General features: G+C 38.0%; 1 protein-coding gene across 1 annotated transcript in view; it reads right to left on the reverse strand.

Annotated features, from left to right (window-relative positions):
• Window positions 1–3,311: 3,311 nt before the first annotated feature.
• Window positions 3,312–26,457, reverse strand: part of KCNK5 (potassium two pore domain channel subfamily K member 5) — a 32,599-nt gene continuing 9,453 nt past the window's right edge. The window contains exons 2-5 of the mRNA XM_021550436.3: window positions 9,785–9,896; window positions 8,213–8,379; window positions 6,935–7,103; window positions 3,312–6,112 (exon numbers count right to left, since the gene is read on the reverse strand). Of these exons, the coding sequence (XP_021406111.1) occupies window positions 5,298–6,112; window positions 6,935–7,103; window positions 8,213–8,379; window positions 9,785–9,896 (1,263 nt within the window). The 3' untranslated portion in view covers window positions 3,312–5,297. The remainder of the gene's footprint in view (window positions 6,113–6,934; window positions 7,104–8,212; window positions 8,380–9,784; window positions 9,897–26,457) is intronic.

Here is a 26,457-nt window from a genome sequence, read left to right on the forward strand (position 1 = left end):
CTATAAATTAATGACACTACTAAAATTCCAAGGGCAGAAGGTGAACAATAGTCTCCAGCCTGCTGGGAGGTGATAGAAATATTACTGAGTGCTTACCAGACTCCATGCTATATATGCTGCCCTCAGCTCCATGAGGAGCTGCCATCTCCCTCTTTGTCTCCTTTTGGCATCAGTCACCAGTCAGGCACTTCTTCCTTCACTGCTCCTGTTGTGTGGCTGGAGGAAAAGCAGAGATTGGCTACCCTCACTCAAATCCTACAGCATCCACCCTTCGCTGCCATGCCCATAAATCTCCCCCCACTTTCTCAGCTTGTGCCTTAGCAATTCCTCTCAGTTCTAAAAGCAAAGTTCAGTCTCGTCCTCCACAGGCTGAGGTTGTCCCAGTTTCTTCAGATGGTTCCACCTCTATCACAGGTACCACCAAATCACACTTTGCTGCCCATTAAAGCAGGTAGTTAGCTATTTTCCAGCATGTTGCCAGGGAAACTGCTGGAGCTGAAGGACTGCAAACAGTTCTAGCCTGAAAAATGGTGAGCACTGCTACTAGAAATATTGCAAAAATTCATAAACAGCTACTCAGGTATTTTAATAGCTCTGGCATGAGACTCAGATACCAGTCATAAATGTCCATTTTATCACAGTACTGATTAATTTGAACAGTTTCTAATTTAAACACTTCCCATCTCTCTGCAACTTATTTAAAAGCAGACCACTGATAAAACACAGCCCTTAAAATAAACTTCAGTTTATTTTTCAAAAGCTGTCCAAAATCCACATTGAATAATACTTTGTTACACTGTATCTAATTGAAGGTCAGATGCCGTTGAACTGAAGTCATCAATACCCCGTACAAGTTAAGACATCTGCTTGCATAAAACAACTTGCTTTATTGGCTCTTTACCTTCCAGCTCTTTGGGCCAGGACCAGACTCATCTGTAAGGTGCATTAAAAGTGTAGGTAGTTGTAAAAAAAAAATATTGATTACCACTGTTGTCATGACAGAGGATAAACTGTAAATTTTTTATTGTAAAATATTAAAATAAATTACATTTTACAAAGACTTAGCAAATATTTACATACAGTGTGATTCCAGTGACAATCAGCAACAAAGAACAGACAGATAGGCATATTATGGAGTGGTAAGAGTCAGAACTGCAAAAATGTCAAAAGCTATATAAAAGACAAGCTAATTTTTAAAAGTTAAATCCATCACACATGGAATGAATTCCACGAGGCACAAAAATTACATGTCTACAAAGTTCTTTTGTTTAGTCAACAGACATATTGCTTTTTGCTCTCCTCGTCTGCCTCTACACACTCTCCCAGATCAACTGGAGGAAAAATAAAATCTTCACACATACAGCTGTGTCACCATGGATCTGTTATCAGTCTGGTTTTAATTCTGCATGCTTTGTGATACCCATTGCCAGCAACAGATTCACGAATCATTAGATCATAAAAATTAAATACTCTGATTTTGTATTTCCTCAGTGACTTCGTACCAGTGTATCAGATGTGTCAGGCTGCCTGATGTGAGACAGGTATCTGAAAGTGATGCCCTTCTGGTAAAAACAGGCTTCAACAATGCAATACAAACCCAAGAAACATCACAACGATGTCATGAAGAATGGGGTCACAGAGTCTTATAGCACTAAAAAGGCCTTTTGTAGGAAGAGACTTCCATGGTCACATTTCAGGATTTAATTTTTGAAAAAAAGAGTAAAATTGAAAGTACTGGCTCATCTTGGCAAAATTAGTAAGTGAATTCATCCTTCACATGATGTGACTAGAAATAAAATCTACTTGTAGGCAATAGCTAGAAAGAAGAGTTTTCACTGCTATTCCATCCCTTCCTTTTACATGCTTTTAAGCTTTTTTCCTTCCTTTAATATCCCCCTTTTCTCTCTTTCCGGGAAGAGATCTATCTCACCTAGAAAACTGTTAGCTAAATGAAATCAATAGTTATCCAAAGAAAATATTTCCAGATTGACCAAATAATTGAAATAACTACAAGACACAATCAGGTAGCACTAGGGAATTCACTCAAAGTCACTTTCGGAGCTGAATAGAACAAAACCCAGCCTGGACACCCCTCTAAGTCATTACATGTAAATCTGAAGCCAGAAAGATATTAGTTTAGATTCCCCAGGCAGCTTCTTTTCTCAAGACATGGAAGACATGCAGGCAAAAAGCTGTCCTGTTTAGCTCTTCAGCACTTCTGAGATGGCACCATAATTTTAAAAACCCTGGGAATGGTTCAGCTTTTTGGAGAGAGCCACTATGAAAGTTATGCACCAAATAAACCCCTCCAAAACTCTGAAACATGTAGGGCTTAATGAGACCAATTCCTCTGGCCCCTGTGTAAAGAGGAATTTTTTCCCATTGTTAAGATTACATTAAGGCACATGGTGGGATATCTTGAGAACAGTTTTGTGAGGTGTGATCATGATTCCCTGAAAAACTGGGAATATTGTACTTTGTTTTAATAAATTTAAACTATTACTTTAAATCCCATGATACTTATGCAGATTTATAGTCTATGCTGACTACAGTGGGAAAGGCCAGAGAGCCACATCTAGCTTGATAATATGAAACAGACCCCATCTATTCTCAGCTCTGGCATACAAGTGCACTTTGCTACGCAGAACGGAGTCTGGGTTCCAGTGTGCAACATCCCCTCCCAATCAAAGCAGCCCAGCCAAGTGTCTGGGTTGTATTATTTCACTATTAAAGTGATTTTTTTATTTTTTTCTTGTTTTTTAAATGAAGATTGGACTATGCTTTTCCATTTCACGCACTTGCTGAAAGTTTTTCTCTCCTTGTTGTCCTGTAGCTCTCTAACTGTTACTAAAACTTCAATCTTTGCATCAATAATGGAAGACAAGTTGGAGGATTACAAAAACTACATGCAGCGCTTTCTCATTTTAAGTTAGCATGGACGTTTTTAAACAAAAAATATTTTTAAAAAAGGAAAAGAGAAAGCTAAACTGACTATACAAGCATCCTGCACATATGCATATAATCCTTCCTAACATTTCTTACAGTTACTAAGTACAGCTGTCAACCACAACCCTTCAGATACAAAAACTTGAAGGGTTTGGAGTAATTTTAGAAGAGTGGGGATTAAGGTATCTTACTAGAAGTAAATAAGAATCATCTTGATATGGCCTCTCTCTCTTTCCTGTCAGATACAAATCAAATTCATCCAGCCACCCCTGCTCCAAATAGCGTAAATATAATAAAATTTGATTACAAATGAGAATCTCTCTTCAACAATACTACCATAAATTGCAGATAAAATACAAATCAAATTGTGTTGACTCCATGGTTGTTTATTATGACAGGTGGACACGAGTTAGCCACAATTTGGCCATCTGCTCACATTCTAGTTGAAAAAATTTCATATATGTAGAAAATTCTAGGAAAGAAACAGAATAGTAAAGACAGTCCCTTGTTTTGCAGTGGATAACTTCACATTTTCCCAACTAAAGGCTATTCCCAGAGTGATAGCTTCCCATATATCCTCCTTCTTCCTTGGGTCAGGCCAGCAACTGAAGCTGCAGCCAATATTTGTAGTTATCAGAAATAGCCAGTAATATAAGACTAGCATTGCAAGATTTCAAAAGGTCTTCTTACAGAGCTAGTGAGTCTGCCAGCACTACACTGAAAATGAGACTGAGACAACATTTAACTATTCACTGAACTTTGGAAACTTTTGGACATACCAGAATGGCTTAAATACTCTAAAACCAAACAGCAGAATCTGACATGTTAAGGTTTAAAGGTCTTGGCTATTTTCTGTTCCAAGTGTATTGGATAAAACTGAAGTCAATACCTCTTGCCAGCATATAATCAAGAGCCTCATTTATAAGAGTTGTCAGGGTTAATGCATAGACATCGAGAAAGAAAGAAAAAGAAAACTATGGCAAAATTTCTTTGTAGCCCAAACAATTTGGGCATACATTCTATGAACAGATATGCTTCCTTCTAGTGAGTAGCCCATCTCCAAGTCAAAAGATAATACTTTTAGAAGCTTAGAGACAAAGTTCTTTCTAAAGTGCCTTATGGCCCAAAGTCACTTGATCACATCTCAGTTTACCCAAGGTTTGATATTGCCCAACCTTCTATCACATGAGATAGAATAACCATTGTATACACACATAGGTCAAAATCTAAAAACAAAACAAAACAATATATGAAGTGTAATCAACTGTTTCAAAAATAATCTCTTATTCAAGTCATGTCTGGAATACCAAGGCAGGAAGGAACATCAAACAACAATACTGACTAACACACTGCCCAGATCAGCAGCAGTGCTACAGGTCCCTTCTGACAGGCATTAGGGCATTTGGAGAATATCTGTGCTTCCCAAGGTGATTTTTTTCCTAAGAACAGTAAAACTTCACCTGTACACAGATACTGTATAAAGTTTATTCAAGTATGTCCTTTAGGAAATAGACAGTGGAAGGACACTTTCAACACTAAAAAGTTCATTGCATCCTGCTTGTGCCCATACATGCTTTGATCAGTAAGTCTTCCAGTCACCTTACTCTTTGACAGTTCTGGGGCTGATGTGCAGCTTAGCAGCCCAACTGGTGAGCTCCATCCCAGATTCTTCCTTGTTAGAAGGCTCCTTCTCAATCCATTCCTTTGGAACTCTTAATTTTAATATTTTATTTATGAAATTAGAATTCACTCTAATTTGACAAGCTGACATATTCTAGGAAGATGTTTCAGAACTTCCTTCTCAGTCTACTAGCACAGCTCAGCTCAGATCTGAGTATCCTGGCATCCCATCCAAAGTTTCTCTTTAAGTACAGTGTCATATTTTTGCCAGTAACAACCTAACAATGAGCAGCTCCCTTGATTTCATTTATGATAAATGCCCGATTCAAATCCAGGTTTTCAGAGGTGAAAGGCTAAGGAAGTAACCAAACATATTTGATGCCCAAAACAATCTTGCAACAGTATAGTTACACTCCCAAACTATTTCCTCAATGAAATGCATGAGCTCAGAGCAGATCCAGTGTATTAACTAGTCTTTTCTATTTTGTTCAAGAACCATAAAATCTAAAGAAGGAATGGGACTCCAAATTCAACTTATTTTACAAGTCTTTCAGAAAAGCAAAGCTAACAGGCTCAGAAGCCAACTTAGGATGGGAAAAGGAGATTGAAGTTTCTTAGTCTGGGACTTGCTTTTTTTTCAAAGAGACAGGAGAAGCTGCAAACATATTTTTCTCCTTGCTCTGTGTTCAATATGCACTGACCACTTTCAGAAAACCATTGTCCAGCATGCTTCACGTGGCAGCCTTCACATTGCTTACTGTATTATATTCATTCATCAGTTGTTCATAAGGCACAGAAAGTTCTAGCTCATTATTGGTAAAGGTAGATTCATCAGAGGATGGGAATTTTACCAATTTTTTTGCGGTTTCAGATTCCTCTGCAAGATTATCATCCATAGAGGATTTTGACGTTTCCTCATCATCTGAGATATCTTCCTCTTCATCATCATCTTCATTTACAAATGTTATATTGGCATTCTCAAATATTAAGGGCCGATAGTCTCTGGAATCCCACACTTCACCTTCTTCTTCACTAATCCTGTCCAGCTGGTTCACAAACATGGTTCCTTCTAGAGGGCTGTCTCCAATATGTTTGTCATGGAGGGGTCTCAGTACGTGACCATTTTGAATGTCCAGGGAAGCCTCATCATACTCAAATGACTCTGTCTTTGTGTAAGTCACCTGAACATCTATACTGGCATTCATTTGTTTGGCATTTTCCACTATTATCATTTTGTCATTGCTTGTCTTCAGGGCCTTCTTCCCAATTTGCTTTATAAGGTCATTGTAGGTCTCTTCCTTCTTTGAAAGAAAGCTGAAAATGTTGACATCCTTCGAAGTACCCATTTGAAGGGTTTTTTTCGGCTGAGGGTGGTTCTCAAATGACTCCTTTCTTTTTTTCCTCCGTTTCTTGATTGCTTTGTGGACTTCCACAAACATACTGACCTTCCAGTTAACAAAGAGTGAGAGCCAAGCTAGTCCCAGATAGATCCATAACTCCACAAAATATCTGTAAAGCGCATGATAGTTTGCATCTGGATTTACACCTACAGGAAATTAAAAACAAAAACATTACTGTAAGAAGACTCACAGCTGATAAACCTTTGAATCTATGACCCTGAGAATTGCTCTCTTCCTTACTAAAAGAGGCTTGTTATTTGAACACCAATCAGAGAGGCAGCAAGTGGGGAAATGAAAGGAAAGCTTGATCCCACATCTTCCAGTTCTTGGCCACACATTCTGACCACTGGACTAACAAAATAAAAATGAAGCATATTTATCCTCTCCTTGTAAGATATGAAAGTGAACATTTTCCTGTTTAAAAGTTACAAGTCTTCTTCCTGACACTGAAGTATGCATATATAGCTACCTTCCTTGAGAAAAAGATTCAGAGTTCCACTTACGAGGACCAAAGTGCTGAACAAAGCACTGGATTTTAGAGAAAGAAGAGGTTTAGGAGGAGAGAGGAATATGCTCAGCATTCTCCATTGACAGGTTCTAGGCAGGTGTATAAAACATTGCCCAATGCCTACACGTCCTGCTTAGTATACTGGATCTCATTCAAAGGTGCACAACTAACATGGTGGGCAGGGTAGCTTCTTGCCTGAAATACAGACCTGAGGTACCAGAATGACTTATGGACTCTAGAACTTGGCTGCAAAATTAACCGAAAAAAGGCCTTAGGCATCTGCACCAACACTGAAGAGCCAGATCCAGTCCACTGGACCAGTATCCAGCTTTAACGGAATGGTCTATCCTGCAAAATGTGCTGGTAAAACTTATAAAGCATCTTTTCAAATTAAGAGTTTGGAAGTAGAATTGCCACACTATGCATATAATGAAATAATACATAAAATACAATTACTGACCAGCAACAAAATCTCCAAATCCTATGGTGGTGATAGTGATGAATGAAAAATAGAGGCCTTCAATGTAATTCCATCCTTCAGTCATCATGAAGACAAAGGGAGGAATAACCAGATGGACCAACACGCCCCAAACAATGAATATAGCTGTGCATGTAATTTGGGCTTTCCTCTGTGAAGAAAAGAGAAAAAGTCAGGAAAAGATCTCAGTATTTTTTTTTCTCCACTCATGGTACCAAGAATCATCTGACAGAACCAGATATTTCAGTTTTGTGCTAATAATTAGCTACCATAATTAAAAGTCCCTAAAAGTGACTGAAGTAAACACACTTTTTTTTTTTTTCTTTAGGCATAACTCCCTATTCTTACAACTATTTGCTCAAAAAGGATTATTTGCTCATAGTTTAATTTCACACTCTTGGAAGCATTTAAGAAGTCCCTAGTATTTTATAAATTGGCATGGGATATGGACAGAGCACTCTAGTCTAAAAAGCCATCCGTACCTCTAGTTTTCCTTTTACTCATTTGAATACAGAAGATCAGAAGCATTTTAAGTTGTTTATTTCCCATTTCTGTTTCCTTCCCTTTGCCACTCATGCCAACCTCTGTACAAACCTCCACATACACACGTACTTCACCATTATTTTCTGTACTTTCTTCTCAGGTGTAAAACCAAGAAATTTCTTGCTCTGATTCTGAAACTAGGACCTAAAGCAATCCCAGTGCTTTCCAGGCACTATCACCCTGCATTGCCTCCCATTTCTGTACAGAGATAGAACTGAAAATTCACTTGCAGTGGGGAAGGGAAGACAAAGAAAACCAAACAAATCATCACCAAAAAACCAACAAAATGCTACAAACAAAAAAGCAAAAGCCAGTAACTCAGAACAAAATACTGTTTTGCAGTAGATTCAATGCACAGCAGGAAATATTTGTGCTAGGATACAGGCAGGTGGGAGCCAAGCAGGACGGAGTATTTTCATTCCTGTGCCTGAGGGGAGCCTTGTGTACATTTCTAATGGTCTTTAAGGGTTCTAATAATCTTCAATGTAAGTAGTACCAAAGGTTTTTATGAGATGTCATTTTGCTAAATTCTTGCAGACTAACACATCCCTCTTTTAGTTTCTCATCCCTCTTTTAGTTCTTTCAATGCAACAACACCATTTGGGAAAATTTGTGCAAGTGTTCATTTACTACAAGATAAGCAGGCAAGTTATGAAATGTAAGCTTAATTCATGCATCAAAACTACACGGTTCAAGGGTAAACAAGTAAGGGCTTACCAGGCTTACTCCTCTTTTCGTCAGAAACTGGCCCAGCCTCTTGGCACGTCCTCCAAAGAATTTCCCCAGAGCACTGATCCACGTCAAGCAGAGAGGGACTCCAAAAAGCCCATAAAATATGCAGAAGAGACGCCCAGCATGTGTCTTTGGGGAAACATTTCCGTAACCTGAACAAGATAAGTATGTCCTCCGTTTTTTCTGGTTGAAGAGAATTCAAGGTAATTCTACCTGTGCACAAATCACTGTGTGGGCTCCTACTGTGTTGGGTACTCCTTATTTCACCATCTAAAAGAGATTTAGTTTACTCCAGCTGCTCATCATCTGAAACTGGATGTGTTCCAATTCTACTCAAACAAACACATATTCCATTACTTTAACTGTTGCCTAGATTTTGTGCATCTTTTTCTGGACAAGATGGGATAAACAGAAAATACAGCTCATCTCAAAATTCCTAATATGATGTCCTAATCTTAAGCAGCACTGTTAAAACTTGATTGATTTAATTTTACAGAATGAAACTCAAAATTAATTCCGAAGCTAGCTCCCAGGTGAAAGATCCACTGTACACATTTAACTTGTGACCTGGTACCTTTGTAGTGTAAGAGCTTGTGAGTTAAGTGCAAGGAAAGTAAGTGCAAGATATTTCAAATGAACTTAGTTATTTGCTGGACATAGAACCCAACAGGGCATTACAGATTCAAGCTCTAAAATCAGTAGCCTATTTTCTGAACTTCTGACAGAGTCTTCTAATTTAGATGTCTTATTGACTTCAATATTTTTCATAAATTATAATATAAACCGAGTATTGTGAATTTTAAATAATAAAGAAAACCACAGTACTGCATATTGTTTCACAGTATGACTTCTACATTCAGTCCTCTCTGGTTATTTGCATTCCCTTTTTTTTTTTTTTTTTGTAATTGTGCAACAAATTTGTAACAACACCATGTAGCAAAGATTTTTCTGTAAAAGCAGAAGGCAAATGATGTTGAGTTCTGAAAACCTATATATCACAGGAGAAAGAAGTCTTCCAGTGCAGAAGATCTTATAAGTACAAATCAGTAGAGATATTTAAAAAGCAGCAGTTGTTCTACTTCACCATTTTATAAGAGGTGGATTAAAAGTACAGTTAGTTCTGCAAGCCAGGAACAGTGATAATTTAGTAGTAGCTCAAGAAAATGCCTGTGTATAACAAGACAGCAATCCAAAAACCTCATATGCACTTGCTTTAGGTATTAGTTTAATGGAATGCTTTGTTACGCTTTTGTTTTGGAATTTTACAATTTGGAAATTTAAGTGCATAAATCAATGGAACTGGAATGACACCAGCCAACCCCAACAGCACTTTTAATCCATTACTTATTGGAAAGGCACACTTTTCTCTTCTGTACACACATGGAGAGAGTGCCAAAACCCTTGGTTTTCCTCCATGAATCTGCAGGTGAACACACTTTAGGCAGCTCCAGCCATGGGGACTTTATTCAGTGGCTACCTTGACACAGAAATGGGAGAGGAAAAAAACAGTAGAGCCTACAGAAAACTACAACTAGGAAGGTTGACATAAGTATTTACCAATTGTCGTGATCACAGTAGCAGCGAAGATCACAGCGTTAGGCCAATTCCAGTTGTTGAAAGTATTGTTCCCAGTGATGGCAACCCCCTGTCCAGCAGCATCTGACACAATCTGTAAGGAAAAAGTAACACTCAATCTTGTAAAATCCTGGCAGCCTAAAAAAAGAAATGTGTCTATCCCTCTCAGGTTTTCCCCCTTAGCTCATACTTTCAAAATAATCTCTTGAGTTTTTTGTGAAGGCTGGCCTAGTAAATTCACTAACAATAATTTTAAGAGATACTAAAAACTTTCTTCACATAAGAAAAATTGATGCAGGTGCTCTGATATTTCCATAGAGAGTTTTAATTACATAAATTTTTACTTGATTTACAAGTTTAAACCAAATAGATGTCTTCCAGAGAGCAAATAACTCTCTGCAGACTGAACTAGCATTTAACCACCAGTGCAGATCTTGAATTTGGTTTAATATTAGGGACATCTTCAGACCTACTATCCATTTCAAAATACTGTTACATGCCTCAGCTTGACTTGGGTATGAATTTCACAGAATCCTTGGCAAAACTCATGTGATTCATATTAATTCACCTGCTGTCTCTGCCAAAGTCAAACCATCTAAAAGCAAACAGTAAAACTGTACTTTTCAAAGACAGAGAAATTAACTTTTTTTTTCAAAGCATTTCATGCAACAAGATTCCAATCATTGTCTTTGAATCAGGCACTTTTCTTCTCCCATGCTGGAATCTAGTATGCCATGATAAATGCAAAGCACTAATTATTATTAGTGCAGAAAAGTTATTATTAGTGCAAGTTTCAGATCAAAACCATGCATCTTGCTGATTGCTCGAGTGCATTTTGACCTCTCCAAAGTAAAAGGAAAAAACCAAACAGATACAGTATATTATCACTGAAAAATCTCTAGTTATTTAAATGTTTGCCCTGTAACATCATGATGCAGTTAAAGCCTTACCATATTACTCTGTTTTTTCTCTTCAGTGTAAACACTGAACAAGACTCTGAGGCTACATCAATAGACAGAAAAAGTGAAGGTATTTCCAAATGTTGATTTAGAATGTTACCCACTGTCTGCATTTCTCCCTCAATAAGTATTGAACATAGAAACTATCAGCAGCTAAATATTTAAAAACCTGGAAGCAATATACTTTTTAAAAACTTTTTTTTTAGAAATAAACATGACAAGTGATGTTTATCTTAAACTGGCAAGAACTTTTAAAGGCAACAACCAAGTCTTCCTTCCCCCATTACTCCTTCCTTCCTTTCTACTTGATTAAGATCTGATCTTGGACTCAGCAGAGACTCAACACAAAGTTCAATCACTACTGAAAACATACACAAGTTAACACAGGTTTTAATTATTCTTGAGACTTATTACATATCACCACCCTCCCACTGTAATAAAAATGCCCTCAAAGTGAATGTATTGTACATATACAAGATGCACACAATTTAATTAAAAATGCACTTGCAACACACAGGCTGTTCCAGCAGATAAAGGAGAAGCATTGAAAGTGAATAAAGATAAAGAACTAGATTTTTTTTTTTTCCCGTGGTAAACTCTAAGTGTGTGTAGAACTGGATGCAATGTCTTTCCATAGCCTACAGGTTCTGGATAGAAAAGGGACAGAGTTCTCACCAAGGCACTCATTTATCATGAGAAAGTGGTGTACAAATGAGAAGCAGTCCTAAAACAGGCAGGTTGAGAGCACCCAAGTAAAACACACAAACCCTCTTCCAAAAAGTAATGGATCAGAAGAGCTCATCTGAGAAGAAACCGATCAAAGTACTCATTTCTGCAATGGTCTGCAGAGAAACTTCCTGGAAGTACCAAAGGACATCCAAATCACCTGAAAAACACAATCTGTTATCTATTATTCTTGAAAAGATGCCTTGACTTCTTCCATTGCCTAAATGCTACACTAAGCGCCAGCTTTCCAGTCATTTTCCATTCCATAATCAGACTTGGATTTTTTTTAAGTTGTTGTTTCCTCACAGAGCAAATATCTCCAAGAGCCCCAGCGAACTATGCACTCCCATTGTCACAGGCCATTATCTCATTGCATTAATCCACCCTGACCTGACCTCATGAGCTCAGTTTCCCAGAACATACAGTTATGTCAAGACCTGCCAGGATTTGAGGTCTGGAGGTCTAAAGAGGGCCCAGATCTGAGGGGAAGAACCTGCTGGACTGAATGGCACACAGATGCCCTTCACAGCCAGGCAGCTAACAATCTGGGGGAGATAGCCAGCTCTACAAGTTATATGAACCCTTGGTATAGTGAATCACAGATAATTTTCCAGACACAGCTGACACCCTCTTCCTGTCCCTATTTGCACACAGCTACTGGCTATTAGCACACAATTATCGAAGATCTACAATCCAGTCTTCTAAGTTACTTTATGCATGCAATAAGTCTGAATGAACTATATACATCCCAGCTGCAGGAACAAAGACCATCACAAAACATGCTTATATAGCTTTGGTGCTGTGGGAAATATGTAGCTGCTTTCCAAGCAGCTTAACTTTTGCCCATACTGAAATAATTAAAATATTTTGGCTTAAAACAAAACAAAACAAAACAGAAACAAAACAACAAAAAAAAAAACAACACCAAAAAATCAACAACAACAAAAAGAAAAGAACCAAAAAAAAACCCTCAAAAAAAAGTGAGTGGGCATGATACAACTGAACAGCAAACATGGTTGTGGTTTTTTGCTTGGCAAATCTGTTAGGGTCTAATGTCAGAGATGCCTTTATTTTCATGTTAGGATACAGAATGCCCCAAGCTGGCTGTGCTTGATTTCCTAAACTACAGAAAACTTCCACCAAAAAGTCTTTGGATTGTAAAATACGAGGTAAGGAAGAACAGGAAGAAGAAGGTAGATGGTGCAAGTGTTAGTAACTTCAATTATGTAATTTAAAAATAACTTTTCAAATATGACCAAATGCAAAAACTGAAAATAACTAACTCATCATTTATATATTGCCTTAGGTCTCACCTCAAGAAAGTTCATACTGATAAAGGCAGGACTGTTTTAGGCACCTGCCACTTGAATCCCCCCATATGAGTAAGAGTAGGGATGGAAAGTTCTCAAAACAAATTTAAGAATAGCAGGGAGAAGTCTTGGCCCATACAGGTCACGCACCATTACTGATTTTATTCTAATAGTTAAGGAATGCAAGAAAATCTTAAGATACTCTAGTAAGGAACAGTTGGGTCTGATGACAATAAGCAATAGGAATAAAAAAGGACTTCTGGGGTACTTATGGCCAGATAGATACACCAGACTGAAGACAGAAGACAATAAAGCAGCTATATATAAACTAGAGCAATGGATCCTGCCCCACAGGCACCCTATTAGACACAGGAAGAACGGCCAGATATTGCTTAGAGTCAGGTGTCTTTAGAAGAGGCTAAAGCCTTCCATCTTATTCAAAGCGTTTCCGAGCACCCCCCGCCCCCCCACGGATTTGACATTTAGATCTAATGGCAGCTTTAAGGTTCTCCCAGTGGTATGAACAATTGTCTTTTGAAATGCTGTTTTTCCACAAGAAAGGAAATGTAATTGAACTATTAAGCCTGAAACTAGACCCAATGGCTTTCATTCTACTCTCAAACAGTATTACAGTGCGATGGACAATCACAGCTTCCAAAAGCTGAATCCATTAAAGCAAGAACTTAAGCATCCTTTGAGGACACCTAAGCTTTGTCCTCACTTCTGATTCCAAATGAACATAGGAGTAATTTTGCTTCTTTCTCAAGTTCTTTTATCAAGGATGTAAATATTTAGTGCAATGAAAAACAGTGAATCTAGAATCTACCAAGTATTTTAGAGACTTTCCTGCAAGGAATAAAAAAAGTTTAACAGCAATCTTTTTTCACTTTGACATCCATATATTTTATATTTATATTATTTATTAATATAATTTATATTATTATTTATATTTGAAGAAAACAGAGAAGTGCAATATTTATCTAATCATAGGTACATATAATACTGACAACTTAGCCAATCACAATAAAATTGTCCAGGGTAATAAATTTTAAATTTAAATTATCAGATGAACAGTATACTGCTGCTCATCTTTAACCAGATTTCATTTTTAACCAAATCCAGTAGCAGCAGGGTGAAGTGGTGAAGTGGTACAAGCAATTGTATGAACAAAAAGTCTAAAGGAATTCATAGTGACTTTAAAACTACATAAACAGTTAAAATCCTAAAATCCATGCCATGAAAATTGCACACCCTTTTACTTGTCCCATATGGGTTTTAGAGTGATTTAGGTTTCCTGGCTCCAGCTATAAAGTTACAGTAGCAGTCAGCTGTTTATAAGAATAAAAACATATTTAATTGTTAATGGATATCTTTCCAATAATAAAAAATCTGAGTCACATGTTAAGACTCTCAGGTCAGATATACATTACAAAGTTCTGCTGACCTGAATAATATTGTCTCAGGATTGACTACATGTATATAAATAGAAAAGAAACCCTCTCAGGCAGTAACCCTTTTGAAGGAAAAATGCCCGTGGGTGGTCACAGCTAGACTGACAGGCCAGTGTCCTCAGACTCATTATGTAGACAGGCAGCACAGTGGCGATGGCCAGAAGTTTCCTGTCCTGTTGGCATACTGCACTTTGATGTCTGCTTACACATTAAAAGCAGCAGAACCTATTTCACAGGCACAGTCTGAATTTTGCAAGTACTTTATAGCTAGATCAAGTTGTAAATTCACAGTCAAACTAGAATATATTAATCCTGGCTTACAGCTGTTGTAGCTCAACTACTAAGTAAGTTTCTGTGCTTAGTTGTTAAACAACAAATATATATCTAATATAATACTAAACACCATAATTTATTGTTCTGAGTTATAGTCACTGGAGAAAGAGAAAACAACAAACACGGTAGATATTGAAGGTGATTGGCTTTCACTCTGCAGCCCCAGTGTGCCCCAATTGAACACAAGATGCTGTCCATCAGAGAAAATACTTTCCTCTCTGGAATACCTTGGCAACTTGGGTTTTGGGTAAGGAAGGGGAAAGTGAAGCCAACTATGCAACTAATGATTTTACCAATGAATAAAAAACTCTCTCTCCCCAATTACTTTTCATGTCTAGATACATGAGGTGTACACAAGTAATGTTTTATTAAAAATTCCTGTTAGGGTTCTTACTAACCTATATATTCTTTCACCTCTCTTCCCAACTTCAAAGACAGATGCAGTACTGCTAAGAAAATCTTGCTGTGCCACGCTGCTTACTTTGGTAGCCAGAGACACAACGTGGCAGAGCTGCAGAAAGCTGAGAGAATTTACATACGGTAAAATGATTTCATCGAGGCAGCAGAAAGATCAGCTACTCCCATGTCATCTTTAGAACGGCTGCTATACACGTGCACAGAAATGGAAGCTCATCACTTCTTGGAAAGGAAAAAAAAAATTCTTTAAGGATTAGCATACAAAAAACCCACACAGCCTAGAATACAAAACAGCAGCACCCTATCTGGACACACATGTTTCTGCCACTTGGCACCTGGCACCTTTAATATGTGATCTGTCCAAGGCAAAAGTCCTCAGGAAAGCATGGTTGTAACCATCCTCCCCTTCTGAGCAGCTCAAAGCCACCAGAGAGGCACAAAATTGTGGTTCCTGCCATCTTTTTTCATTACCATCTCTAGTGTAATGACAGACTTACCCTAACTGCTCACTTGGACTCAAGCTGAATCACACTGGCCCTGGCAATATGACACTGGGCCAAGTGGACAAGCCTTTGAGGCTGTCTTCACCACTTGACAGTCTCTGAAGGATTACATGAACCAGCAGGACTGAGGATAGCTGACCTCCCATTTCCCTCTCAGCTTTATCTATGTTTGCAGTATGAATTTCATGTTTGTTAGGGCAAGAACCATGCCAGATGTAAAAAGAAATCTTTTAGCTGAGTCCTGGATTTCCTACTTCTCTTCTGTGGAGAATGGTTTGCGACCTTTTTTGGGAAAGAAAAATAAGACAAATGAACCACATTGTCTCAGTCTGACAGGCAACACCCTTGTGTCTTGCTAACCTGTGAAAGTTTTACTGTCCTTTACTGACCTATGCAGAGAGTTGAGCTGGAAGCAAGAGGCTGGGGCAAGAGGCTCAGGATATGAGTCAGCAGCCACCTGCATTATATAGAAGGATAGTGGGAATGAATAAATTCCACATTAAGTGAAGAGGACACCAGTTGACTACACAAGTCTGGTTCTGGATCAGCTAAGCATAAAGGAGTGAATACCCAGTTGACCTATATTAAACTAGGTTCTGCAAGACTCTTGATAATCCTAGAGCTTGTATAGTTTGTTTCAACAAACAAAATCCAAGGCAGAAACAGCTTGTTTCTAACAGGACAATGGGGTTGTGCATAGTAGCTGCCTAACACAAGGTGAAAGTTGAAAATGAAGCAAAAAATAGGAAGTAGTCATTGAGGGAATTATGTTCACTTTCACTTCTAGAAGAATAGAAACTTCACAAGCTTCATGCTTATGCTGACAGATGTAAATAACACACATAACCAAAGAGTACATGAAGATTATGCAAAAAACTAGAGAGATCACTAGGACTATACAGGATTCTTCATTCCTTATTTATAAATTGAAATAGAAGAAAAAAAAAAAACTGTAAAACAAGTGTAATTCCCCAGGTTTACATTCCTATGTAGATCAACTAAAAATAGCAGGGAAAAGTTTTCCCCTTGCTGTTGTAACCAATTACTTTATAAATGCAGTGCAAGTACTATTGCAAGTGCATACATATTTTGCACTTTTCAATCAACAGTTTAGTCTTTAAATATAGTTCTTTTATCAAAGAACAAAGTTTTGAAAATTCCCAGTAGGTGAAAAATATTCTGGCAAAATATGGATTAACATACTTCAAGGGAGGAGTTTTTTTCCAAAAATTTAATCCAGAATTAGATTATATTTTCACACTTTTATCAATACAGCAGATAGAATATTATCTTCTCACTTTGCCACAGTGTTTGGAGAAAGAAGAACTAAAAGAAGTTGTTTGGGTTTTTTTAACTGCTTCAATGTGTCAATGTTTTTTATTTATTTGTGTGCTTTTAATAACGCAGTTATAAATGTTACTTAAATTTGCTACAAGAGATTTCAAATGATCCACCAGTATCTTACAGCATACAAAATAGAAAGGCATACAGAGAGTTCAAATGCATCATATATAACACACTTTATCCAAAAGGTTATATAAAAAGATGGAACTTGCTCTACAGAAAAAGTTTGAATATTCTTATTGATTCTTCATTTACCCAGGCAACTTCTCAGTGCTTTATTCTGTTGATGCAACAGTGCTTCTCAATGCATGAATTAATTAAAGAACCAAGACACTCTTACTGCTCTCCCTTCATTATGCTTTGTTTTGATCTGTCGGAACTTGTGCCTTCATCTAAGAAGAATTTTTCTTACCTAAATTGAGCCCCCAGCACATGCCACTTCATACCAAGCCATCCCTACATCTAAGCCTAATAGTTAAAGAATGAATGTAAATACATGCCTGATTTTCACTCTGCATAGTTCTGTGATACAACAGACAGTAAACTAGGTATCATTTTTGGCTGTTAGTTTAGAACACAGAATACCCAGAAGGTTTCTTTACATGTCTTGTTCTTGATTTCTTATTTAAGTCATTTTGTCACAATTTATTATTGATTTAAGTGGGAAAACTCCTATTCCAAGACTTCAACATGGCTGGCACTTCTTTTCTTTTAAAGCAGTCTTGCTATTTTCATTGCAATATTTTGTTATCTCCATTTAGATGGAGAAAGCAGAGTGGGATACCTTGTCCTTTACTGGACTTTGAAAGCAGATTCCAGCAAAAGCAATTAAGTACATGCTATGAAGAAAACTGTGGATTAAAGCTCAACATCCCTTTTAATTTACTGATTAACCAGCACAGAACAGGCTGTCCAGTAAGAACACCAAAGACAAGAAACTACCAAACAAGATACTATCAAACACAGAGTTTACCAGAGAAAAAATACTCTTGACTAAAAAACTGCATCTGTGCTGTAAAGAAGCCTTGTGTATGTCCTTCAAAGGGCATAACTGTATTTGAAGAGGGATATCCACTATTTAGTATAATTCTGAGGAAGCTTCTATAAGGTTTATTTACATGCTCAGAACTGAGGAAGAACACTGACATACCCCAAAGCAAACTGGAACTGCTCAGCATGAACTCCAAAATCTCTGCAAAAGAGTTTGTTGGATATGCCAGTGAACTCTTATTTGCATCTGAAGTTCTATCACATTAGCTGTTCTTAAAATTCCAGAATCACCTGTAAATGCAAAGAATATTTAAACAACAGCATCCTTGCCATGGGTTAGTGAATCCATTGTGTTTGTGTGGCCACACTTTGATAGCTGGGAGGGCTACAGGGGTGGCTTCTGTGAGAATCTGCTTAAAGCTTCCTCCATGTCCAGCAGAGCCAATGCCAGCCAGTTCCAAGATGGATGTGCAACTGGCCAAGGCTGGGTCTGTCAGAAATTATGGTAACACCTCTATGATAATGTAGTTAAAAAAGAAAAAAATGTTATTGCTCCGATGTAACTGCAGCCAGAGCAGAGAGGAGTAAGAATGTAGGAGGAACAGCTCTGCAGATACCAAGGTCAGTGCAGAAGTGGGGGCAGCAAATGCTCCAGGCTCTGGAGCTGAGATTCCCCTGCAGCTCCTGGTGCAGACCATGGTGAGGCAGCTGTGCCCCTGCTGCCCAGATAGGTCCCTGGGGATGCAGAAATGCTGCAGCCTGTGGAGGAGCCCCACACCAGAGCAGGTGGATGCCTGAGAGGAGGCTGTGACCTGTGGGAGGCCTGTGCTGGCGCAGGGTCCTGGCAGGAACATACAGACCCATGGAGAGAACTTACTCTGGAGCAGGTTTCCTGGAAGGACCTGTGACCCCATGGGAGACCCACACTGGAGCAGGCTGTGCCTGAAGTACTGAATCCCAGGGAAGAGCGACCCACACTGCAGTAGTTCAGAGAGAATTGCTGTCCATGAGACAGACTCACGCTGCTAAGTTCATGGAGAACTGTCTCCTGTGGGAGGGACACCATGGCAGAGCAGGGGAACAAGCCGTCTCCCTGAGCAGTGGCAGGAGTGTGATGAGCTAACCATAACACCCCCATTCCCTGTCTCCCTGAGCAACTAAGTGGGAGGAGATAAAGCCTGTGAAGGAGGGAGGGGTAAGGGGAAGGTGTTATTAAGATTTACTTTACTTTTCATCATCCTGCTCTGATTTTGTTAGCAATACATTCATTTAATATCCCCAAGCTGAATCTGTTTTGCTTGTGATGGTAATTGGGGAGTGATCTCTTCCTGTCCTTACCTCAACTCACAAACCTTTCACTGTATTTTCTCTCTCCTGCCCAGTTGTGGAGGGGAGTGATAAGACTTTGGTGAGTACCTGGCATCCAGCCAGTGTCAACCCGCCACATTTTACTATTGCATACAGTCTCCAGGACCTTCCAAAAATGTGTGCAAGTGAAGTTTTTCAAAAGAATTTGTGTTTAGATACAATGCCATTATAAATAAAACGTAAGAGATAATACTGTCACACCTTTATTAAGGCTAGTGGCTTAAGAATCTGTCCTGACTTTGCAGAATAGACCTGCTTTCTAACTTTTCTGCCAAATGGAAAAGTCTTCCCACACCTTCTTCCAGGCATTGATGATAGATAGTATTTTTCCACCCTTTCTCTTTAGCACCATTATTTTAGCGCAGCAACAATTACACACATGTTAAACAATGCAGAAAGTTCTTCAGTGGACTGAGTCTTAAAAGGAACAGAGTAACAAATTTCAATCTGGGAATTTCAGGGTTTTTTCTCCTGAGTTTCATGTTTTTGCAAGTGCAGTATCTGTGGGAATAATGCTAAAATGATGAATGTGTAACAGAGACCAAGCACTTGGCTTTATTAAGCCGTAAGTGCTGACAGTGACAACGCAGTGAAGAGAGTAAATAATTGATTTAACATGCAAAGGGCAGTCTCAGTAAAGACAGTAATACAGGCACAAGCACCTGTCTTCATCTTTGTATCCTCTTACTCGATATGCTTCCTAGCTGGCAAAATGAATGAGGGTAGGGAATGAATGCACATTTGTCCCAGAGAGAAACACTCCTTATTTCAGTCTTTCAAGTGCTCATCTGTTTTCTTGTTTTTCAATTAAAATTTAATCAGACAAAGTGATTCTTTAGAAAGGCAATCTGTTAATTAACTCATATTAGACAGCAGAAATCATGCTCTTCAGGTACAATCTCAATTTATTATCCAGAAATAGCTCACATTAGTCAGAGACAAGAAGGGGGGAAAGATTTTGCATACAAATTTAGAAGATATATGCTCTGCTCTGGATTTAGCTTGTTATCTGAAGGCCATGCAATAAATCATGAATTTAGAGATGTAAAGAACCATCTCTTTACATGCCTGAACCTTAACACATAAAACTCTTAATTGTGGCTTAAATATAATATTTATGAGTCTGGAAACTTCAGGACACAGTCCAGTGGAAACAAGTTGTGAGTTTACAGATAAATTAATTTCACATCATTGTTTGGAAACAGAAAAGGTAAATAATTCTGCCAGCTATTCCCTGCTTGATTAGATGATCAAAATTAGACAAAGCATGAACAGCATAAAACAGGATACATAAGATTTGACAATAAAAATTTTATACCACTCTATAGTGCCAGCTTTTGCTATATTGAATATTTTTTTCCTACTTTCCCTACTTTCCTACTTTCACACACTCAACCTACCACCTCCTACCCCCCAGATAAAACCAGACATTCCCATGCTGGCTATTTTAATAATTCATATACGTGTACGTGCTGATCACTGCAATGAACCCTACTCTATCTACAAAAAGCCCATAGGGTTGCTTCTACTTGGAGAAACAGTCTTAGTATTGTGTAATGTTCTCCAAGATTAGCTGCTCAATCAGTGCTGGTAACTAGCACCGCCACCTTTTCCTTCCCTCCAAGGTGGACACAAACATCATAAAGTGTATTGATATGCTTGAGTTTTCCAGGGAAAGCTGAGTAATAAACCTAATCAAGAGAGCTTTCCTGAGGATATGATGCTTCCCAAGATGCAAGTGCACATTTTTTTGTGTGTCACTTGGCATGGAGAACAAAGACTGAAAGTTTTAAAGTTAGTGGAAAATATCTTGGTAAACAATCTTCATTGAAATGATGAGAGAATTATCTCCCATGGGACAAACAAATGGGTGGAGCTCAAACTTAATCCTTGTAGCTTCTCAACTTCTGCAATATCTGAAAATTAACAGAAAAACAGTAGTTCCAGGGAAAGCTCTCGATTGAATAACAGAAAGTGCCTGCCTGTAGAAGAGAATGACGGAAAAACCATTTGACTTAGTTCAATTATAGGGAGAACAGACTAGCAAAATACAGTTTAAAATTCATCTAGTTTCTTTAATTTCCTAATTCAGTCTATGCTGTAAACATAAATTGTCCTTGAATTAGCCTGCAGTGAAGAGTGTTCCAAAACTTCCATATTTTGAAACTGGACATCACTGCCCTTGAGATCAACATAGGTTTTGTCATCAATTTTATTTAGAGAAGATAAGCAAGTTGTACTGCAAAAATAAAGGGTAAGAGGAGATAGCATTGCTTTCTTTTTACTGTATCAGAAACTAAAATGCAAGACCACAAACAAAAGCCATTTAAACAGAAAGCCAGTTTGTTATAGGAATAAACAACAAAAAAAAAAAAAAGCCTGAATGAAACTAAACTGCAAATTAAAACAGGCTCACAACCAAACAATAACTGTTAATCAAAGCATTCAGCATGGTATAAGAACCTCCCTGCCTAAACTAAAATCCAGATTAACAGTGATTAGTTAGGCTAATGTAAATATTGCTGCAATGTGGGCTTAGAGGTAAGGTTTTGGATCCGGAATCCTTACTACTATTATAGTGCACAGTAGAACATATTTTTGCCCTCTTGCAAAATCCTCTCACTAAGAGAGAAGGAGAGAGATGTTGGGAGAAAGTGTTTACTCTTTTACCACTTTCCATGGCTCCATTTAAGTGTGCAGGAGCTCTTCCTCAAGGATAGACACAATGCCAAGTGCCCAAGAGAGAATTGGTGAAGAGCAAAACAAATTACTTGTAAAGAAACAACTCTACTGATAAATAGAAGACTGATACTTTTGCAGCACAAGTTCAATTTATTTTGTCTCCTGACAGACTTCTAACAAGAAGGTCTTTAAGTAAGGTTTGAGCCATACAGGATACATATAATTTCCTTTACTGAATGTAGTGGTTCTACAAAGTGGATGCATTTCCCTACTGACATTGTGAAGCCTTAAGGCCACATTGAAAAGAAGTACACGTCAAGATGACTGATTTTGTAATGATAATTTGCACTCCTTATTTGTTCCAAGTGCTATTCTACTGAAGGTTTACAGAGGGCTGTTACATTTAGAGCTAGAGACATAACACAAGAGCTGTCCTCTTCAGATTAAGCAAATTTTGCATGAAAATACTCCATCTAACAATGGAAACAGAACACAAATCTGAGCAACATGGTCTAGTGAAAGGTATGGCAAGGGGGTTGCGGAACTGGATTATCTTTTAAGGCTCCTTCCAACACAAACCATTCTATAATTTTGTTCTTTTGCTTTGTAAGAAGCAATACAAGAGTTACATTTGTCTTTGCAGCTTTCCATCATAAGCATCTATTCTACAAAACAGTGTTTTAAAAATAGGTAGTATAAGACATTTTCAGTCAAAACACATATATGTGTTTTCTAAAAAGTCCTCACATGGTGTACATGAATGTTTGTGGAACACTCTTGTAGTTTGCCCAGACATGATTTGGATAATGCTTATTGATTTCATGGTCTGCAATGAGTTCTATGTTTTCCCTTTCTTCATCCTCATGGAAATTTCCTGTTGCTTTCCCACACTACCTTTACTGAAAGGAATGTCCTAAATCTGAGGCTTCATTTTTCATGCATTAAAAGTCAAGAATAAAATCACAGAAGCATGTTCAGCCCAAACAGGTTTGGACCCAAGCACATTTCCTCACTAAGGCAAATTGAGGCCAAACCAGCATTGTTCACATGAATTGACAGAAAAACAGAGTGATCAGGTCTTAGGAAATATTTGTTGCTCTTTCTATACCATGAAATCAAGACTTGAAGAGAAAGTGAACTTAACACCACTGATCAAAAACCAAGCAATTTTAAGATGCTACATGTTGAATTTTGAGGGGTTTTGGCAAATTGAACAATTACAGTTGAACGAATAAAGCTTTCCCTCACTACCAGCCACTGCTGTCTTGCTGCTAATTTCTCTAACAACTAGCTAACAACATGCTTAATTAGAGACCTCCTGGCCTGATGTGTAAAATAGGAGACTAGGGGTAAACTACTGTGATGAGAGAATTAATTAATCCTGCAATAACCCCCCCAAGTTTTGGAGTAGTTTCTATTTCAGAGTGAAATATGAAGTCATTAAGATTTAGGTGGTAAGAGTCCATAAAAAAACAATTTCAACAACTGGAGTTCTGTTTCTATTATGCAGTTCAAATAGGTTATTGTTTCCTTTGGAAAAAAATGTCTAATCTGTAGGGAAATTTAACCTCTTGGAGGCATGTCAATATTTTTACAGCACACACTGTTTAAGACTTGCTTGTCTATGATGTATAGCATGGACAGTTAATTTTCCCATAAGTCATAATTCATAGGACAAACAATATGAGAGATATTAAGAAAAGAGATCAACAAGGTTATTTCCTTTTTGTGACTTTCTGCAGAGTTAAATAATAAGTGAAACTCTTAATTCAGCAAATAAGTTAACTGGAACTATTTTGTCATTGCAGAATTGAATACTGAAACTTCCCTATTTGCGATACCTGCAGATCCTATGCTTCAGCAAACTAATGTTGCTTAATTTTATCTCCCCTTTTGATTTCTGTGCAATGGATGTAAATACCAACTGTTCTGAAGAGACATCTGGCTTTTTTGACAGATCATGACTACAGAACTTAGCAGTTTATATGTATTTTTCCCCTATTAATTCCAGGACTAGATTCCAGTTTTATGAACTACTTAATAAACTATTTTGATGAAAAGCATATTCAGTGCTTTACCACCATCCCCTTGCTCTTTTGATTAATGCAGTAATAGAAATGTTTCCTTTTCACTTTCCCAAGTTCCACACAGACATGTTTTGAAGACAAATTAGCTAAAGGTTATTGCTGCATGAGAACTGCAGCTGTTCTGCAGATGCCGAGTGCCCCTGCTTTTCATTGGCTCACCAACATTCTCATTCAGAAATAAAACCTATCAGAGTGTGTCACAGCTTTCATTAGTATAGCTTAATTTGGTGGACTTCTGTCCCAATATGCTTATAACACACTTTGCCTTGGGTGGGGAAAAATAAAAAAAAGTATTTTGACAATTTTTATGTTGCATCAACTGAAATTAAGACACTGGAATAATCTGTAATACCAGATTAGGCTTCCTTCCTATCTGAATACATACATGGTGACTAATGTAGCCAACTCCCCTTTAGTAGGGCTTTGGAAAGTGCTGTTGTCCCCATTTAAGAGATAAGAAAGTGGAAGCAGAAGAGTCAAGAGTTTAATCAAACCCTCACACCAGCTGGTGACCTATGTTAGGCAGGGTTAGAACCAGACAGTGTTTGCATGAGACTCTTGCAACAGAGCTGGTACCTATTGCATAAGCAGATGGTAACCCATAGAGCAGTCTGTTTCCAAAATAATACATTTCAGTTCAGTTGCAATTGATTTAAGTAGATTTAAATGAAACCAAAACAGTCCTATTGTCAATAAAAACACAGTTTATTGAGATGAATTTATTAGACGCAGAGGGTTGGACAGAAAATGTTGATACTACACAGGAGAAGTAGAAGAGGAAACAGTTTAAAATGAAGCTTCCCGCCACCCCCTCCCCCGCAACCCGCCATGCTCTCAGTATATAAGAATAGTTAATGAGGACAAGTCAAAACACAAGTGATCCAAGCTTGACAGCTTTGCTTACAGAGGCAATAAGCTTTTCAACTCAGCGAGTGAACTGAAGCATAAAGTAACACTGCATACTACATTCTCTCCCATTTATAGCCATGCATTAAAATATGCTTCAGGTTATGAAATTTACAGAAAGCTACTTGCTTTGAACACTCTAAAAACTGTTCAGTTTCTTAGGCACTAAGAGAAAAATGCCAAAGACTTTTGGTTTCACAAGCACTTCTGTATTTCATCCCCAAATTTCAATACAACTTTAACGGTCTTGTTTCTCTGAAGACATGCTAGAAGCTGCTGCTGAAGCATGCCAGTAGCATCACATGCCTCATTTCCTATTTAACAACCTATCCTAGCAACTTAACTGTCTGACAATTCAGTGAGTTTACACATGCTAGAATAAAAATCTTGCTTGTCCCAACATCATCAAGCAAAAAAACCGAAAGTGATCAGACTTGGGTGGAGCAGAGTACTACCTGTAGCAACAGTTTTAATCAGCTAGACTTTAGAACTACAGAACAGGAACAAGAAAAAGACACACTGTTGGCTATTAACACTAACTCTGTAGGGTAGTACCATCACTTTTTTGTCATCAATTTTATTTAGAGAAGATAATCATCACTTAAGCCACCTTCTTAAGCCAAACAACCAACCAGATTTCCAAGGTCAACCAAAAACTTTCATAACTTCAACCACACCAATCTATCTCTCTCTATCATTCCTGTATCAGGCAGCAGCAGGAGGAGGAGGCAAGGCAAGGCATACTTCCAATGTCAATAGGGACAGAATGCTTTGTATGACTTGCAAGGTGATGGGTTTATCTTAAGGGGTCTAACAAGGGCAAAAGAACTGCCACAGAAAGGCTCTTAGCTTTGAGACTTTTATTATTATGTCTTTAGCTTTATCAGGGCTTAGCCTGAAATAAAGTGTTTTTCTGTTACTTTAAATCTCTTCAACACTAGATTAACTGAAGACTGATCTTTGAGAAGAACTGGGGAAGGAGTGGAGGCTGCTCTGAACAAATGTTTTCAAATACAGAGATCTGCCGGCACAGAAAGAAATGTGATCAGTAACTGAGGAAACAGACCAGGAAACAGTCTGACCTCAACACTCTTCAGACTGGTAACAGCTTGGTTTGCCTAGTTTATTTCTTCTGCTGGGTGAGTGTATTATACTGGCAATAACATCAGTTTGCTGCTAAAAGCTAGCCGTGCTTTAGAGTATTTCTTAAACACAATTGTGTCAGCATACATACAAACCCTTTTTTTTTTTTTTTTTTTTCCCCAGTAATTGTGTAGCATTAAAAGCCATGCACACAACATAAACACTGGAACACAATCTTCTGCTATTTTAATACCTTTAGCACTACACTAACAAGTACACAGAAGGGGCTTTCTTACCAAGGGAGCTTCCAACTAACTGACAGAAAGCAGAACAGATACTGCTTCACTCATTCGCCAATAACCTTTTCAGCCCTGTACTACATCTAGTTCCTGGTCAAACCCCACAGGTAAACTGGAAATTGCATATATCTTGTAGAAAGGATTTTAAGTCAGTGAAAAAATAAGCTTAGTCAAGTGAAAAATCTTTCCACTTTAAA

The sequence above is a fragment of the Lonchura striata genome, chromosome 3 (assembly GCF_050655825.1).
Source record: "Lonchura striata isolate lonStrDom1 chromosome 3, ASM5065582v1, whole genome shotgun sequence".
NCBI lineage: Eukaryota > Metazoa > Chordata > Aves > Passeriformes > Estrildidae > Lonchura > Lonchura striata.